The sequence below is a fragment of the Pogona vitticeps genome, chromosome 12 (assembly GCF_051106095.1).
Source record: "Pogona vitticeps strain Pit_001003342236 chromosome 12, PviZW2.1, whole genome shotgun sequence".
In the NCBI taxonomy this organism is placed as follows: domain Eukaryota; kingdom Metazoa; phylum Chordata; class Lepidosauria; order Squamata; family Agamidae; genus Pogona; species Pogona vitticeps.
In genome coordinates this window covers 992,978-1,007,935 of record NC_135794.1, presented here as the reverse complement: position 1 = coordinate 1,007,935, position 14,958 = coordinate 992,978, and the positions used below count along the sequence as shown (strand labels likewise).

At 53.0% G+C, this 14,958-nt stretch overlaps 2 protein-coding genes across 12 annotated transcripts in view; one reads left to right on the top strand and one right to left on the bottom strand.

Annotated features, from left to right (window-relative positions):
* Window positions 1-14,958, bottom strand: part of FAM81A (family with sequence similarity 81 member A) — a 74,510-nt gene that overhangs the window by 17,637 nt on the left and 41,915 nt on the right. For 7 of the 11 annotated variants that reach the window (XM_072981753.2, XM_072981763.2, XM_072981754.2 and 4 more), the window contains 4 exons: window positions 13,437-13,542; window positions 12,216-12,322; window positions 5,571-5,885; window positions 80-149 (listed from right to left, as the gene is read on the bottom strand). In XM_072981753.2, the coding sequence (XP_072837854.2) occupies window positions 80-126 (47 nt within the window). In that variant the 5' untranslated portion in view covers window positions 127-149; window positions 5,571-5,885; window positions 12,216-12,322; window positions 13,437-13,542. Of the gene's footprint in view, window positions 1-79; window positions 150-5,570; window positions 5,886-8,243; window positions 8,666-12,215; window positions 12,323-13,436; window positions 13,543-14,958 lie in introns of those variants that run through there. The other 4 variants (XM_072981755.2, XM_072981760.2, XM_072981762.2 and 1 more) reach the window with 2 other exon arrangements.
* The window catches only part of MYO1E (myosin IE), a 60,809-nt gene continuing 55,086 nt past the window's right edge, over window positions 9,236-14,958 (top strand). Inside the window, exon 1 of the mRNA XM_072981744.2 lies at window positions 9,236-9,390. Coding sequence (XP_072837845.2) covers window positions 9,388-9,390 — 3 coding nt within the window. The 5' untranslated portion in view covers window positions 9,236-9,387. The remainder of the gene's footprint in view (window positions 9,391-14,958) is intronic.

Below are 14,958 nucleotides of genomic sequence, written 5' to 3'. Positions count from 1 at the left end.
ACAACAAGAGGGTGAAATAAATGCCAGTTTGACAGGATGCCCCCCCTTCCCATCCCCTTCCTCACATGCCTCAGGGTACCTTTCCGCCGGTCCGAGGGTCGTGAAAACGGGGCTCCGTTGCGCCATGTCCTCTTTCCAAGAGTTTATGCCTGTTGGAGAGAAAGCAGTACAACGCGGGTGACCAAAAGTGCTGCCGTCCAGCCTGCGGGGAAACGGGAGCCCAGTTGGCACGCCTCCTTGCCAGCCAGCCAGCCAGCCAGCTCCCCAGGCAGGGTGCTCGGCCAGCCACTCTGCCCAGCCTGGCCTGTGCCCTTGGCCGGGGCCAGCCTGAGTGCAAGGGCCGCTTCCCAGCGGAAAAGCCCGTGCAGGGGTGCCCAAGTGACAAGAGGAGCCGTGGGCAGGATGGCTTGGGCACAACAGACACGGGGCGAGGCATCCGCCCCTCATCAATCAGTGTTGCGCCTGAAAAGTCTTGCTGGCAAATGCCAAGTTTTAAAACCGTGAAGGTACAAGCGCTGTTCGCACCCCCTGGGTCCACCCAACAACCTCTGACCTTACTGAAAGGGGGTGAGAGTGTGGGTAATCAGCAGCAGGGGAAGTAGGGGTCCTTTTTAAGGAGAAAGGGAGGGGAAAAATTGCATGAATGAATGAATGAATGAGATGGATAGATAGCTTGGGGAGGACTGGATAAGCTGACCATTTAGAAACATGAACATGGCTTTACTTCCTCCTTCTTCCCCGAAGTGAGTGAATTGTAATTGTTTCTCTTTATTAAAAGGAGGCAGCCACACAGGGAGTCTGCTCCATAATTGCTACCCTCATGCCCATGTCTAGGAGTCAGCTCCAGAGGCCTCTTCCTCCAGCACTATCATGGAAAGGGTCTCCTGAAGAAACAAACATATATTTTTTTCCTGAGTAGTTGCTTCTCATTAACAGCTGTCAGCACCACACAAACCCACCACGCTTTACTGAAATAAATGTCAAATCTTCCAGCTGAGTGATGGAACAGACTCCCAAGTGCATGGCAATCGGAAAGCTACATCTCGCCACACGAACAAGCACGCCTTGTATTCTGAGATAATAATCTGCAGTACAAAACTGAAGAGGACTCTGGCATGCTTTGCTTTCAGGAGGGGGGGGGAGGTTTGAAACATTGAGTAACCGAAGCCAGCCTACAGTCAGACTGTCTCTGGGGTCAGAAGGGCCCTTTGTTTTGAGACAGGTGGTTTCACAAACCCTACAAATGCCCAAACTCCCGCCGGAACCTGTGAGGAGGTACCAGCGGGAGGGCCTGGGGGCTGCTGCTGAACCATATGGCAACATGGTGTAATATGATGGGATGGGATGGGAAGAGAGGGGTTCTCTCCGTGGAAGCGTCAGCTTGGCGCATGGCAGGGACGGGAACAACGACGGGAGGGAGAGGGAAGAAGGAAAACCCAGTTTGGGATGCTCTGCAAAACATCACAAGGCACTGCACGGCCACAGAAGGAGACTGCATCACCCAACCATGGCTTTAAAAAAAAAACAGGAAAGGCGCGCCCAGAGGCATTCAGTCGGGGAAATGCTCTGCGGGTCATCTTTGCAGGTTCCTGAGACTATCACAGCAAGTTAATTTTATTCTAGGAAAATCTCTGCCACCTGTAGCCCTTCGTGTCTTTCGAAACTCTATTCCTGTGATTTGGAATGCAAGGGATGGCTGTCATGATTTGTGATCCCAAAAACCAGGTCCTGCGTTGGCCAGCTACTGAGAGTGTGTCATTTTGTGGGTCTGGTGACAGTTCTACCTTGCAGGGTTGGCGTTAAGGGTTTTAAGTACTTAACCTTGTGGGTTTTTTGGAACTCCATGAAAGCACTGCTTAGTCCGGTCAGACTAGCATGTTGGGAGACACGGAGACCAGGCCATCACCTCCTTTAATTCTCCTGGGCTCACCTACTCCAGGATCAATAGAGTAGTGTAGCCCAGTGGTTACAGCCACCTCCCTGAACTGTTGTAGGGGAAGGTGGCTGTTGTAGGGGCAACCCTTAAGATTAATGAATGGCATAAAAACATAAACCAAACTCTGACAATCCTTAAAATGCCCCTGGGAAAGTGACTTTTTCAAAGTAACTAGATAGTACTTGTCCCATCAATAAGATAACTTTGTTCCTACCTATTATAAGATTTTTGATAGATTACTTTGTTACACCTTTTTTAACCCCCAAAAGGAACTAGTTAGAGTTACTTACATCAGTTGTAACTGGTTGCTTTAAAACTTTGTTAGGGGCAGAGGGGCCAAACTTGTTGACATAACTGCTGAAAGGTAAGTTGTGGAGTTACACAAATATTCCTGTTTTCTTCTGCAAAAGGGGCGAGGTTATTGCAGGCGGGCAGAAATGATGGGCTCAGGAGAAAGGCAGGCCGATGAAAAGGGAGGAGGGAAAACCTTCATGGGACCTGAAGCCACCAAGAATTTGGGGGCATCTGAAAGCCTACTACCACTGCCTGCATTAGGACGCTAGTGTCTGTGCACCAGAGGGTGACTTCAAGAGATCCACATGGAGTTGCATTCTGCCATGCCAGCCCCTCTCTCAGAAAAGCTTTCGGCCACAGTATGCCTGGCATCTGAAAGGAAGGCTCTTGGTGGCATTTCCTGAAACACAGCTAGTCCCTGCTTATCACACACTTGGTCGCATTTTGTATGTGCGAATAGACTCGACCCCACCCAGAGAATTGGCTAGTGGTTGGCTTAAGACTCAATAAACGACATCCTTTAGAGAAGGAGCACCCTGGGAGGTGGCCAGGCGTGCTGGAGGGACAGCTGGCTGTCGCTTGTGTGAAGGAGCCACGACACCCGACCAAAACGCACTCTCCCCCCCCATTCCCTTAGGCCCCCCTCCCTCCTGGGTCGCCCTGACCCTGCCCTGCCAAGGGGCCCCGAACAGCCTCCACTCAGCGCCACCACATGCCTTGAACAACCTCCAGATGTGAAAAAAACACAGACAAATGTCTGCACAACTCACCCCTGCTTCCATGGATCTAAACGTTGGCAGTCCTGTCCACCACTATCGCCCACTGAGCATGGAGAACCCCGGCTTGGTTTGCTCCTGTGCCTTGAACTGGAGGCAGAGACACCGCACTTGGTGTACAGAAACTGAAGCACAGGCTCTCCATGCCCATGTCCTCCCATCCGGTGTCTCCTCAATGGGTTAGTTAGACGACAATGCCCATCCGCCTGGCCACCACAGCCAACAGCCTGGGGTACGTCGTCTGCCACATCCCACGCCAGTGATGGGGTCCACAGCCCGTGGTCCCAGTGTGGGTCCAAACGGTCTCACACTGGGGAAAACTGCAATTAACATTTCTATGCGGGTGCACTTTTAAGTAAATGCCTATACTGTATAATCGATTACTCTCAAGGCACAGTTGCTGTTTTTGTTATAACATCTCGGCTGCTTTCATGGTTGATTATGTTTCCTGTTTGCAGAGAAGTTGCAGTGTTACTCGTCCAATTAGATAAATGAGTCCATTTGAAACCTTTTAACTCAACTACCAACTGAACAGGAAACGAAGAAACACTGTAATTATTAAAACAAAATCCAGCTAGAGGCAATATCCTTATCGCGCTAACTGACCCACCCCTCTCACCAATGGCCTCCAAAACGGTCCTCAAAGAGTGTTGCAAACGGTGGGCTGCTGTTTGTGTGAATGTGATGGTGGTGATCATGCAGGCTGGTGTTATTTGAGCAGTCATGGAAACTGCAAGTGGTCATGGGACTGTTTCAAGAGCCATGCTGTTCCCCCCCAACCGAGCCCCACTCCAAAAACCCAGGAAGAAATGCCTCTCTTGAAAGGACTCCTGAAAAGGCCTTCTGCAAGACAAAGCTCTCTTTCCTCCTTTAGGAGCCTTGCTTCGACTAAAAATCTCTTTTTGGGAGGTACAAGCTGCCAAGGATGGACGGACAGGAGGACCGGTGGACAGAAGCGTGGATAGCTGTGAGCTCATAGTCACTTTTGAAAATGGGAAAAGGTGGTCCAGGTCCCTCTGCCTTCCCAGCCACCATCTCTAGCAAAGTGGATAAGATCCAAAGCCAGCATACAGTATCTCTCCCCCCGCCCCGCACCCGGCATTCCTGGCAGCAAAACAAAAAGCAAAAAGCAAACCCTATGTGTATATCCCCTTTGCATGGTACCTCTAATCTGCCGCCGAGGACCGCCGCCTTACTCTCCCACAGGACAGGGCTACTCCTGGAAATGGGCACCAGCCCCTAGCCTGGGAAAACGCATTGAGTCACCTTGGCCACGACTCCCCACAGATGGCAACCAGGGATTTCCCCCACTGAACCTCTGAGGCAACCGCAGTTTCGCCCGAGGATAAGCCAGCATCCTCCCGACAGGACGGAATCCGTGGCCTCACACCTGGACCACGTGGGGTGCCCTAGCGGTGTCACTGAGTCAATGAAGAAGGTAGAGGCAGACCTGACTTGTTGAGCAGCATCCAGCAAGGGGGCCTCCTCTTCCATTGCCTCCTTGGATGGAAAGGCTCTTGTGCGTCTCCTTCTCAAAGACAGCTACAGAGCAGCACGGCCAGTCAGATGCCACCCCCACCCCATTCTCATTCGTCTGTAGGCGGGTGAGAGGAGGAGATGCCAGCTGGGCTTCCCGCATCAGGCATTAAAAGATGTCTTGGCTCCAACGGTCAGGCTCTCTTTATTTTTGCCCTGAAAGGGCAGTCCGATGTATTTGTGTATCAGCCCCCCCCCCAAAAAAACAAGAAGAAAACTCATAAAACCCCCACAGACCAACAAAAGCCACTATCCTATAGGTAATCCTCATTAGGAGTAGACCCACTGAATCAGCCGTTGGAAGAGAAGCCATTCCTTACGTAAACCCCATGGAAGGAGTGGGTCTGCTCTCATTAAGGCAAGCAATAGGACACTGTCGCCACCCCCAAGCCCAGCAAAGACTCACGAAGGGAGAAGAGGTGTGTCAACCGCCTGCCAAGAGGAACAACATTTCTGAAGTCTCCACCACCAGCAACAAACGTTTCCCCAAAATATCCTCTCTGGAAGGCACAGTGATATATGTCAGCGGAATTCTTCCAAGGGCTCTTGGGTGCACTCCCCAGAGAGGGAGATTTCCACCCTCCTCCCACTAGCCCCCCCCCACCGCCAACCGTTGCCCAGCTCAGAGAACAATCCAAAGGACTCACAACAGCACAACATGTGCCCGCCGCCCTGGGAACATTGGCAACGGCTGCCACCATGGATCTCTTCCGAAGGCTTCCAGCTGGCGCCTTGGGGAAAGCCAGCCCGGTGGTCGGGAACATGGCGCAACGGAACGAGAAGGCGGCATGCCCAAGCGTCTCCACCGGCAAAGGCTTCCCCCATTCCCTACCCCCACCGCTCTGTGCATGTGCATGTGTGTGTGCAGCCTCAGTGTGTGCCAATTCACCTGAAAATGTGGGGGTGGGCGGAAGGCTGGGCTCGTTCTAAAATAAGCTGCAGGCAGCCCCGGCGTTCAAAGGCAATGCAAAAAGGAAGCAGAAGTCAGCGGTCGGGAGGGCCCCCCCCTGCACCCCACGCTTCCTTACCTTGGTCTGGTTACAGCATGGCAGGACACAAGCGGGGCTTCTCCTCAATTCCTTTACACACGCACAGATGTGCACACACAGGGGAGAGGGAGGACGGGCAGGGCTTTCTGGGTTGTTCTGTTGCACCAAACGGCTCGCCGGATTCGAGGGGTCTGCCCCAGGGGCAGGGGTGCCCGGCCTTCAGTGCCTACTGCCGTGGTGGTGGCAGCCCGGCCGCCGAGGGAGCCCCGTTTGCTTGCTTGCTTCTTCTGCGCTGCCCTCTCCTCTCTTCTCCTCTCCTCTCGCCGCCTCGTCTTTGCCTGCCACTGGGCCTGCCTGGTGGATGAAGGAGCAGAAGCAGAAGCAGCCGCTGGAAGTTGTTGCCAGGACGCTGTCGCCATAGCAACATGCATCTCAACCTCCGCTCAAAGCAAGGCCCTCCTCAAGGGGGGAGGATTGAGAGAGGAACTTATTTATAGAGAACAAAATATTCTGCACCCACAAGGCAAGTGTTCTTTGAAGCAGCCTAACCCTCACCCTTCTGTCCTGGAAGAGGGGTCAACGTCGGCTCAGAAGCTGGCAGGGAGCCTATTCCTGGCCCAGAACAAAAGAGCCAGGGCTTCAGCTTTCCATCCCTAAAGCCCAGATAAAGCCCGGATAAAGGTGAGCCACAGGATTCCTGCAGGCACACAAGATTCTGCTGGTTTTTAAAAAGAGGTTTGTGCAGATGAAAGAACACAGTGACCTATCTCGGTGCTGTTGCACACAGACATTAACTGAGTCTTTGCCCCATCCCGGCATAATAGACATCCCCCCCCCCCGAAAGCCAAGCCAAAAGGGCCATGAGAGGGACTCAGGCAGGCAGGCAGGCGCCATGCTGCAACTTCACGTTGCAGTCACACCTTGCTGAGGCCAACTGAAGAGGCCCAGCATTCAACGGACTGCCCCTGCAGGTACTGGGGCAGCCATGGTGGGGACTCAGATCAGGCTCATTCGGAGTCAGGATTCGCCCCGAGTGGAGGCCCCTAGGCTTGCTATGAACCAAGCACAGCAAAAGGCAAGGCAAGGCAAAACCAGACCAAAGGGCCACAGAAAGAATACACTTAGCGTATTCTCAGGAACGCACTCGTTCTTGTGAACTCTGCTCCAGTGAAAGTGTAGACCATTTGTTTGAAACCCCTAACTGTTCGGAACATTGGTCTTTGAACACTTGCACGGAAAAAGTTGCACCTTTTCCCTTGAAACCTGGGTTTTTAGATGTGTCTGCCAACAATGCGGCTTCCCTGTGCCGAGAATAAAGGTGGGATATTTTGAAAGGGTGCCAGGCGGCTGGGAAAGGTCAGTGGTTCTAGAGGAGGACCAAAAGTGTTGTGAAAGATGGCAAAGCTGAAGTCCTGGACCCGTGGTGTTGTAGGCGGAGGTGAACTGGAGCCAACTACGGCCATCTGCTTGCTTCCAGTGTGGCCTGCGCAGAGACCTCTGGGGCCCCTGGTATGGGGAACTGAAGGTGGGGTCCCTTCGAGGGGGTGGATTTCTGCCTCAGCATCAGGCCTGAGCCCAGGTCTGCTCAGCCTGACCCCAGGACTGAGGAGCCACTGGTGACCAGCTGGCTCCTGCTTTAACCCCTCCAGATAATGTCAGACTACAACTCCCATTATCCCCATCTTGGATACATTGGCCGGTACTGATGGAAACTTCGGCCCAATCATATCTGGAGGGGCACAAGTTGCTCTCCCTGTTGTTATAACCCAAAGGCTATTACAGACATGCAAAGATGGACTCAGGTCCCAGGAAGCCAGATTTCGGTTGAATATCAGGAAAAACCTCTTAACTGTTAGGGCCCATTCCAGAGGAATCTGGGCCACCATCTGTCTGATCTGATTTGATTGGGATTCCTGCACTAAGCAAGGGGTTGGGAAGGGCTCCGTGGCCTTAGAGGTCCCTTCCAACACCATGAGCCTATGGAATATTATTTCCTATTATTTGTTTAAAATAGTTTCACCCAATGTGGTTCTGCCCCCCTGGGTCCCCAAAGCAATGGGCAATAAATATAAGGTCCTAACGAACTTTTAAACAGTCAAAAAACTGTTTTGAAGGCCAATGGTGAAAGCCCAAGGGCTGCCTGGAAGAAGACCCGGTTCTTGGTCAGCCTCCAGCCAAGCCGGGCTTCTTTCTGTTGGGAGCAAGATGCACAACGAGGGCGGCGGCGGTGGTGGGGAAGGGGGCTCCAAACGTTTCTAAGCACCCTTTTTTGCAGCCAAGAAGAGCGGGGCCTCGTTTCTGGCCCCATGTCTTTCTGCCCTAGGGAGAAGGGCTCAGCACCGGAGAGCCTCTACTCACTTGCTATGACAGCTCGTGGCCACGAGAGGCCGCTGCTGCCCATTTCCAGAAGGACAGATGCTTCCACCACCATCGCGGTACCAGGGAGAAGAAAGGACCATATGTAATAAATCTAATAAAATACATAAATAAATAAAGACCTCGCGGATTGGGCCCCTTTTCAGCAGAGCCTCCCTCCTTCTCCTCCCCCGTTTTGGGGATTCTGGGTGTTGTGATCCAAAAGGGTCAAGGGTCCCAAGCGGTCTTTTGACTGGGTTTTTGGTATTCCTTGCGTTTCCCATATCTCAGACTGGCACTGTCCCCCTCCCCCTTTTTTAACATTTGTATATTTACTGTTCTTAGCTTTAATGTTACCTTTTTAATGATCTAAGCTGCCTTTTTACGCTCATTCTTCTTAGGTTTAAATACTGTATTGTCTTTTACTGATGCTAACCGCCATTGGTATACTCATTGTTTTCAACTTTAAATATTGTCATTCATCGTTGTCAGCCGCCTGGGGTCCTTTTCAAAGAGAAAGCTGGAATGATTTAAATAAATAAATAAACAAACAAACAAACAAAGATAGCGGGGCGTGTGACTGGGCCACAGACAAAGAGAAGTGAGGGTTAAAATGAATTTTGATCGGATCGCAAGCGATGCCCTCTTCCCAAGTTTAAGGCATTTTCTTCCCCTCCCTGCTCTGGCTGGGTGTGAGCCAGGCTGGAAGCCCCTCGCGGGCAGGGACCTCTCGCGCTTCCCCCCGCCGGCGAGCGACTTCCCGCAGGCAGCGCGGCGGGACCCAGCAAGGATGGCCGCGGCGGGGGGGGGGCGGGAGAGGAGGAGGCTTCGGCAAGGGATGGCTGGCAGCGCCGTGGCAGGAGCGCGGGGTGGAGGGCGCGCGCGGAAGAGGCGCTTGCGGCGCGTCCCAAAGAGCCGCTCTTAAAAGTGGTTGCTGCGGTTGGATTGGACAGAGGGGTCACAGCGGAGAGATGATTCGCGGGGATGGGGAGGCTGAGCCTCCCCAGGCAGGGGCACTCTAGCTCTGAATGCAAACCTGTACGATTTCCAGGCTGTCTCCCCAAGGCCCCGAGACCAAGGGAGAAAGTGTCAGCCAGGGGTGGGTGGGTTGAAGGGGCCTCTTTTAAGCCATCGCAGCCGGCGGGAGCCCTGGGCGCAAGGAGCCGGGGCGCTCCTTCCCGCCGCCCTTCCTTCCTTCCTTCCTTCCTTCCTTCCTTCCTTCCTTCCTTCCTCTCGGCTCGGCCCGCCTGCCGGACGCGACTGCTCCCCGGGGCCGCCGGCGAGGCGGGCCGGGCCGAGGCGGGCCCCGGGGCGGAGCGCGGGCGGAGCCAGGGGGCCTCCCCCCGGGGTCCGAGCCAGGCCGGGCGGCGCAGCGCGGCGGGTCCGCCTTCCGGCCAGTGGCGGCAGGACGCGCGGGTCGCGGCGCCGGCCTCGCACGAGCGCAACCCGGAGCAAGAGGAGGAGGAGGAAGGCGACGCGGACGCCTGGCTCGCTGGCTGGCATGGTGAGTGCGCGGAGCCGCCGCCCCCGCTACTCCTTTCGCGCCGGGTGCCCCCCCCTTCCCTGGGAGCCCGCCTCGGGGATGGGCGCTTTGGACCGGCCCGTCTAAGGTACGGATTTCGGCTTCTCTTCTCCCCCCCCCCCGCGAGCTGCGCCGCGGAGGCTCTGCCGGGCGTGCCGGGGGGGGGGGGGGGCTGAGCTCCCGTGGAAAGACAGACATCCCCGTGTGTATATCTGTGTGTGTGCGCGCGCAAAGGGGAGAGGCGCGGGGCCGACGTCTCTTCTGGTCTTTCTGGCGCTGCTTGATCTCCTCCCGGGTACTTTAAAAAGTTTTTAAAAGTTGCTCCTCCTAAACGCATGTAGGAAAACTTACGTCCAAACCGTGTGCATAGGCATAAAACTGGGTTGCACGTCTTATTTTTTCAATTTAGTTTCATAACCCTCTGGTTGTTACTTAATAGCGTAACAAAGAGTTTATGCATGTTCGTTAATAACATACAGGGACATAACCATGGACATTTATCCAATCCAATCGGGACTGGATTTCACAGACTGGCATCCAGGAGTTCACTGGGGCATCCTTAGCTTGCCCCCCCCCCTTGCTCTTGGTTCAAAATGGTCCTCCTCTGAGACACCCAGCACCAGTCCCTAGGCTTGCCCATTGGGGTTTGTGGAAGGGAGCAGAAGACTGCCGTCCAGCCGATGGTTGGTGGGTCTCTGCCCTCACAAGGCTTCCCCTGTAAAGCCTTCAGGTGCTTTATAAGGGAGGGGGGACTCTGGGTTTTTTTTCTTGCTTTTGTGCTTGCTTCTATGGGGTTTGGCCTCGGAGGGGGGGGGGGAATCCATCTGGCCCAGAGCAGCTTCCTGGACCTTTGGGTCGAATGTCTTCTGCTTCTTCTGACTCACTCAGCTGGCCTGCTGAGGGCCTCTGAATCTCCACTTGGAGACCAGCTGTGAGTCACAGAGGATCATCCTGTCTTTTGGGGTGGGGGTGGCTGTGTGCCGCGAATTTCCATGCGGAGTTGAGGCTGTCTGAGAAGGAACTGGCAAGAGGCATGTTTCCAGCTGGCTTACTCATGCTAGAACCTCTTCAGCAGATGTGGCCCGCTGCTGCCTTCCACCTCCTCCGGTTGGGTTATAGTAGGGCCTGGCGCTCGGTCAGAAGCAAAGAGGCCGCATGCCATAACATCCCCCCCCCCAAAAAAAAAACACGTGCTGCTCAGGAACTGCTGTCCAGAGTGTGCCTTCATTTCTCCCAGGAGAAGGGAAACGCTGGTTGCCTTGCCTTGCTCACTTCAGGCACCGGGCGCAATCTTGGGCCTCAAAGGTCAAGATCCCTGGATGCCCTTTAGAAAACTTCCAAAAGCAAGCAGTAGCTGTGTTGCCCACAACACAAATTCTAATATTTGTACTGGGTGGATGCCTTTATCAGGCCAACAAAGAAGGCGCGGACAAGTTCACAAGCCCTTGAGACCATCAAGCCTCTCCTCAGGCCGGGTGTTATACAGATGCAAGGGAGGAGGAGGAGGGCAGAGACTAGCCTCTGAGGGTTTTATGGTCCCCCCCCCTCGGTTCACTATTTCCAGAAGGAACTATTGTTTATGGCCACAAGAATCTTGTGCATCCTTGTTCCAGGAGAGCTTTGGCTATTTTACGGATTTGTGAAGCTGGTGTTCCCAAACCACTTGTGCTTGGCATAGAAGCCTCAGTCTAGGTGTTTCTGGCCACACCCTGTGGGTGGAGTGGATACCTGTCTGTCTGTCTGTCTGTCTGTCTCTCTCTCTCTGTGTGTGTGCTTTGCCTTGCCTGTAGGAAAATGGTGATGCTGCTCCTCTGACCACCACCAAGGCATCAGTTTCTCTCCCTCCCAAGATAAGCATCAGGCAAGGCTGGGTGGGCATCCCCTGGCTGAGCTTGGCAGAGCTTTTAGCATGGGACAGAGCTATTTTGGCCCCTTTAGAGCAGGTCTGGTTTGCTTCTTGCATTTCCTCCTTGCAGGAGAAGGAAGGGGGTGCAGGGCAGCCCCTTGGGTGGACCACCTGAGGAGCTCCTTTGTTTACGGCCAGAAAGCAAATGTCAGGGAGTGCCAGGGCCTTGCCCTGGGCAGAGCTGGCAGGGCTCCCACAGGCATCAAAAGGCAGCAGAGCCACAGCGTTGCCTGGAGCGTCCCTTCGGCTCGAATGAATGCTCCCCTTTAACGCTGGGCGCCACCGGCAATGTTACAAGGTGAGCTGGGCTGTCTTGGCCTGAAACAGGAGCAGAGGGAGCGTGACGTCGAGACACAGAGCCCGTTGTGTTCCTCGCTTGTTTGCGTCTATGGGTGTTTTCTGGCACATGAAAAAGAATCAACATTGACGGCACAAAACTGTTGGGCCATTCAGGACCACGAATCCATTTAGAACAGAGGTGGGCAATTCTGGAGGATCCAGGGACCCATTTTCCATACCAGGGCCCACTGGGGGGGGGGCATACTGGTCCCCTAAACTGAGCAAAAATTATAAAAAGCCAAAGCAAATCTTGCTGATGTCCACTACTATTTCTTTTACTCGAGTTTGGAGGTCTGTTTGATTCTTATTTGGAGAACTGGGGGACACTGGACCTTGTTTTATTTAAAAAAAAACACCCCTTCTCTTAGGAGATATTAATGAGTGAAAAAGACAAATATTTTTTGCAGCGTTTTAGTTTAAGAGGGGAGCTTGGGGCTGTTAAAAGGACAAGGTAATGCTTTGCACCTCTGCTTGTCCGAAGCAAGGTCTGTACAGGTTTGGGGTGCATGTGGGGAAGTGGTGTCAAGTTCACAAAACAGCACGGGGATATTAAGCCACTTACCTTGGGGAATCGTGTGCGTCGCTCTGAGCTGCTCTGTAATTTATAGATGTTTGCAGGAGAGCTGGTATAAAACCCTGCTGCCGGCAGGTAACTGTTAACTTGACTTCCTGAGACAAAAAGGGAAAAAAAGAGCATCAGGTTCTGTAATAAATGAGAAAGGTAGAGACAGAAAAAGAGAACACATTCACCTTTTTTTCTTCCTCATTTTCTTGCTCATGATTTGATCATGATCAGCCAGATTTCGTTTCTGTCTCTCTTGTATGTGGACTGAATGAAGATTTTTTCAGGCCCTACATGTGCTGTTCTGCTTATCTATGCTGAAGTGACCCTCTCTCTTATTCATTCTGTTTGTTAAACAATTGTGGTCAGGATGATAATCAGTGTTGGTTCCTTCTGCACGTCTCTGCTCTTCTTGTTCCAAGGGAAGCGTGTGTGTAGAGAGCTCTCTCCACACAGGCAGTGATCTTCGCATTGGACAAGGTGGGCAATGAGGAAGCGGATGACAAGCAGGAGAATTCAAAAGTCATCCTGGATAGAGTGCGTCAACCCACTGAAGCTTTGTTTATTTATATATTTGAAGTAGTTTTACCCCACCTTTCCCCTTGAATGGACCCTACTTTGGTTACTTATAACTTCTAAGTGGCGCCTGCAGACTCGGAGAGCCAGGTTGCTTCACTCCCCCAGACCTGTACAATCGCTTGTCCTGCCCATGTCTGTCGACCAAAGAGTTGGATTCTAGAATTGTGACAAGGAAGAAAAGCTTTTCATATCCTTTCCCCCTAAAAGATGAGGAGAAACAGAGCTTGGAAACTGGCCAGTGTACCTAGAAGATTTGGGAACTCTAGGACAAAAGTAACATTTTCGAACGGAGGTAACCAGTAACTTGCTGCTCTTCTCCCAGATACATCCAGCGTACTGGATGAGAGTGACGGACATTGGCGTCTAGCAGAACTGGGAGGCTGATGTGTTTCCCACTCTTTCTGCTTGGCTCAAGTCTGGGCAAGCTCTTGGAGGATGGAGATCAACAGCCATACTCAATGAAGCTCAGGACATTCTCAAGCTGGCTGTGGCTGGTTGTAGAAGAGCGCACCCCCCATAGATGGAGGCTGAGGCTGCTGTTTGGCCTCCTGCAGGACTAGGCGCAGGTCACCTGGGGGGCATCTGGGGATGGCTCAGCTTCAGGTGTGCCCTGCTGGCTGGGTTTCAGAGGTCTCTACTGACCTGGTTAAGTGAGTTCTCCTTAGGAGGCCAAGCTGCGGGGACCAGCTCCCCTTCGGAAGGAGGCCTGGGGTGGTCAGCTGTGCCTCATCTTGTGAGTTCCTTTGACCTGACAGAGAAACACTGGGTGAGGGTGGGATGCATGGCCACTGGGTAATACAGTGTAGAGCTTGGAAGAACATCACTTCTTTGGGTGACCACTCACAGAATCCCACCCCCAGACGGCCAGAAACAGTTCAGACAAGGGATGCTCCTGCTTCGTGGAAAGCTATGAGAAGGTCAAAGCTCACAGAATGTTAAGTTTGTGCACCGCACGTATTGCTTCAATGTGGCCCAGCAGGTTAAACTGGTATTCAGAGCTCACCTGAGACCTTCGAGTGCATGAGGTGGAAAAATCTCATCCTTACTTCTTGGAAAGTTACTTCTTAAAAGCAATGCGTCCCTGTTGCTCATTACAGAGTTTAAATCATAGTTTCTTACCTAACCTAAAATTTGGCTCGGCAGCAAAGATGTGCGCCAAGCATCAAAGCCTTAAGGATGGAGGGGAGCTATACTGTATGTGTAAATATGTGATGCCAGTGCCATGTATGTTTTATGTTGCTGTTGATATATTGTGATGACCTGTGGTTTTAAGCAACAAAGCTTGTTCAGTGTCCTTACCAGTTGCAGAGGCAGAAACTCGGGCAATGTGTGTTGGTAGGTCTGTCAAGTTACTTCTGACTTCCAGTGACACTGATGGGACTTTCAAGGTATGTAAGATATTCAAGGAATGGCTTGCCATGGCCATCCTCCCAGTGAGTTTCCATTGCTGAGCCGGGATCTGAACTCAGATCTCCTGAGTGTTCCTCTGGGTGCTCTAACCACTCCAGCACGCTGGCTGTCGTATCCAGGTGGGAGAGGGAAGGAACTGTGCCTGAAACAATCAACGCAGGTGGTAATGAGCTGGGTGGACCAGAGACCGTTTTCTGGGTCCTTGGACCCGTGAGAGTGGCTGGAGAGTGCTCCTTGTGGATTGCACCCGTGATCCACGCCCATGTGCCTCCGACGCCGCTGGCTCTGCAGGGCGTCCAGAACTGGAGACAGCTGCATCATCCAGCTGGATGGTCTTTGCCTCCTGGCCTCTGTCTTGTTTGAAGCCTGCTACTTCTGCAGGCATACATTACGGCCAAACAAGCTCTGAGCTGACAGGCCAGGTGTAAGGTGTTGTTGAAAGAACGGCTTTGTGTGCAGCCAGTGTGATTGTTGGCCTGGAAACATTTTGGCCAGGGTTCATTGCCCTTGTTTACGTGCAAGGGAAGAATAGCCCGATTGCTAACCGCTGTCCTGAAGTGGCTTCACGCTGGCCTCTGGCACCCCCTTTGGTGCTGTGTCTGCAGCCTGCTCAAAGCGTCGGTGCTGTCGTCGCATCCTGCACTGCGGCCGGCCCGCTGTGTTGTTCATTTTCTGGCATGGTGAGCCTTCCAGTGTGTCATCCCTGTCGATAGGTCTGCTGCGGCAGAATAAAACCCAGGAGCTGGCTTTTCTT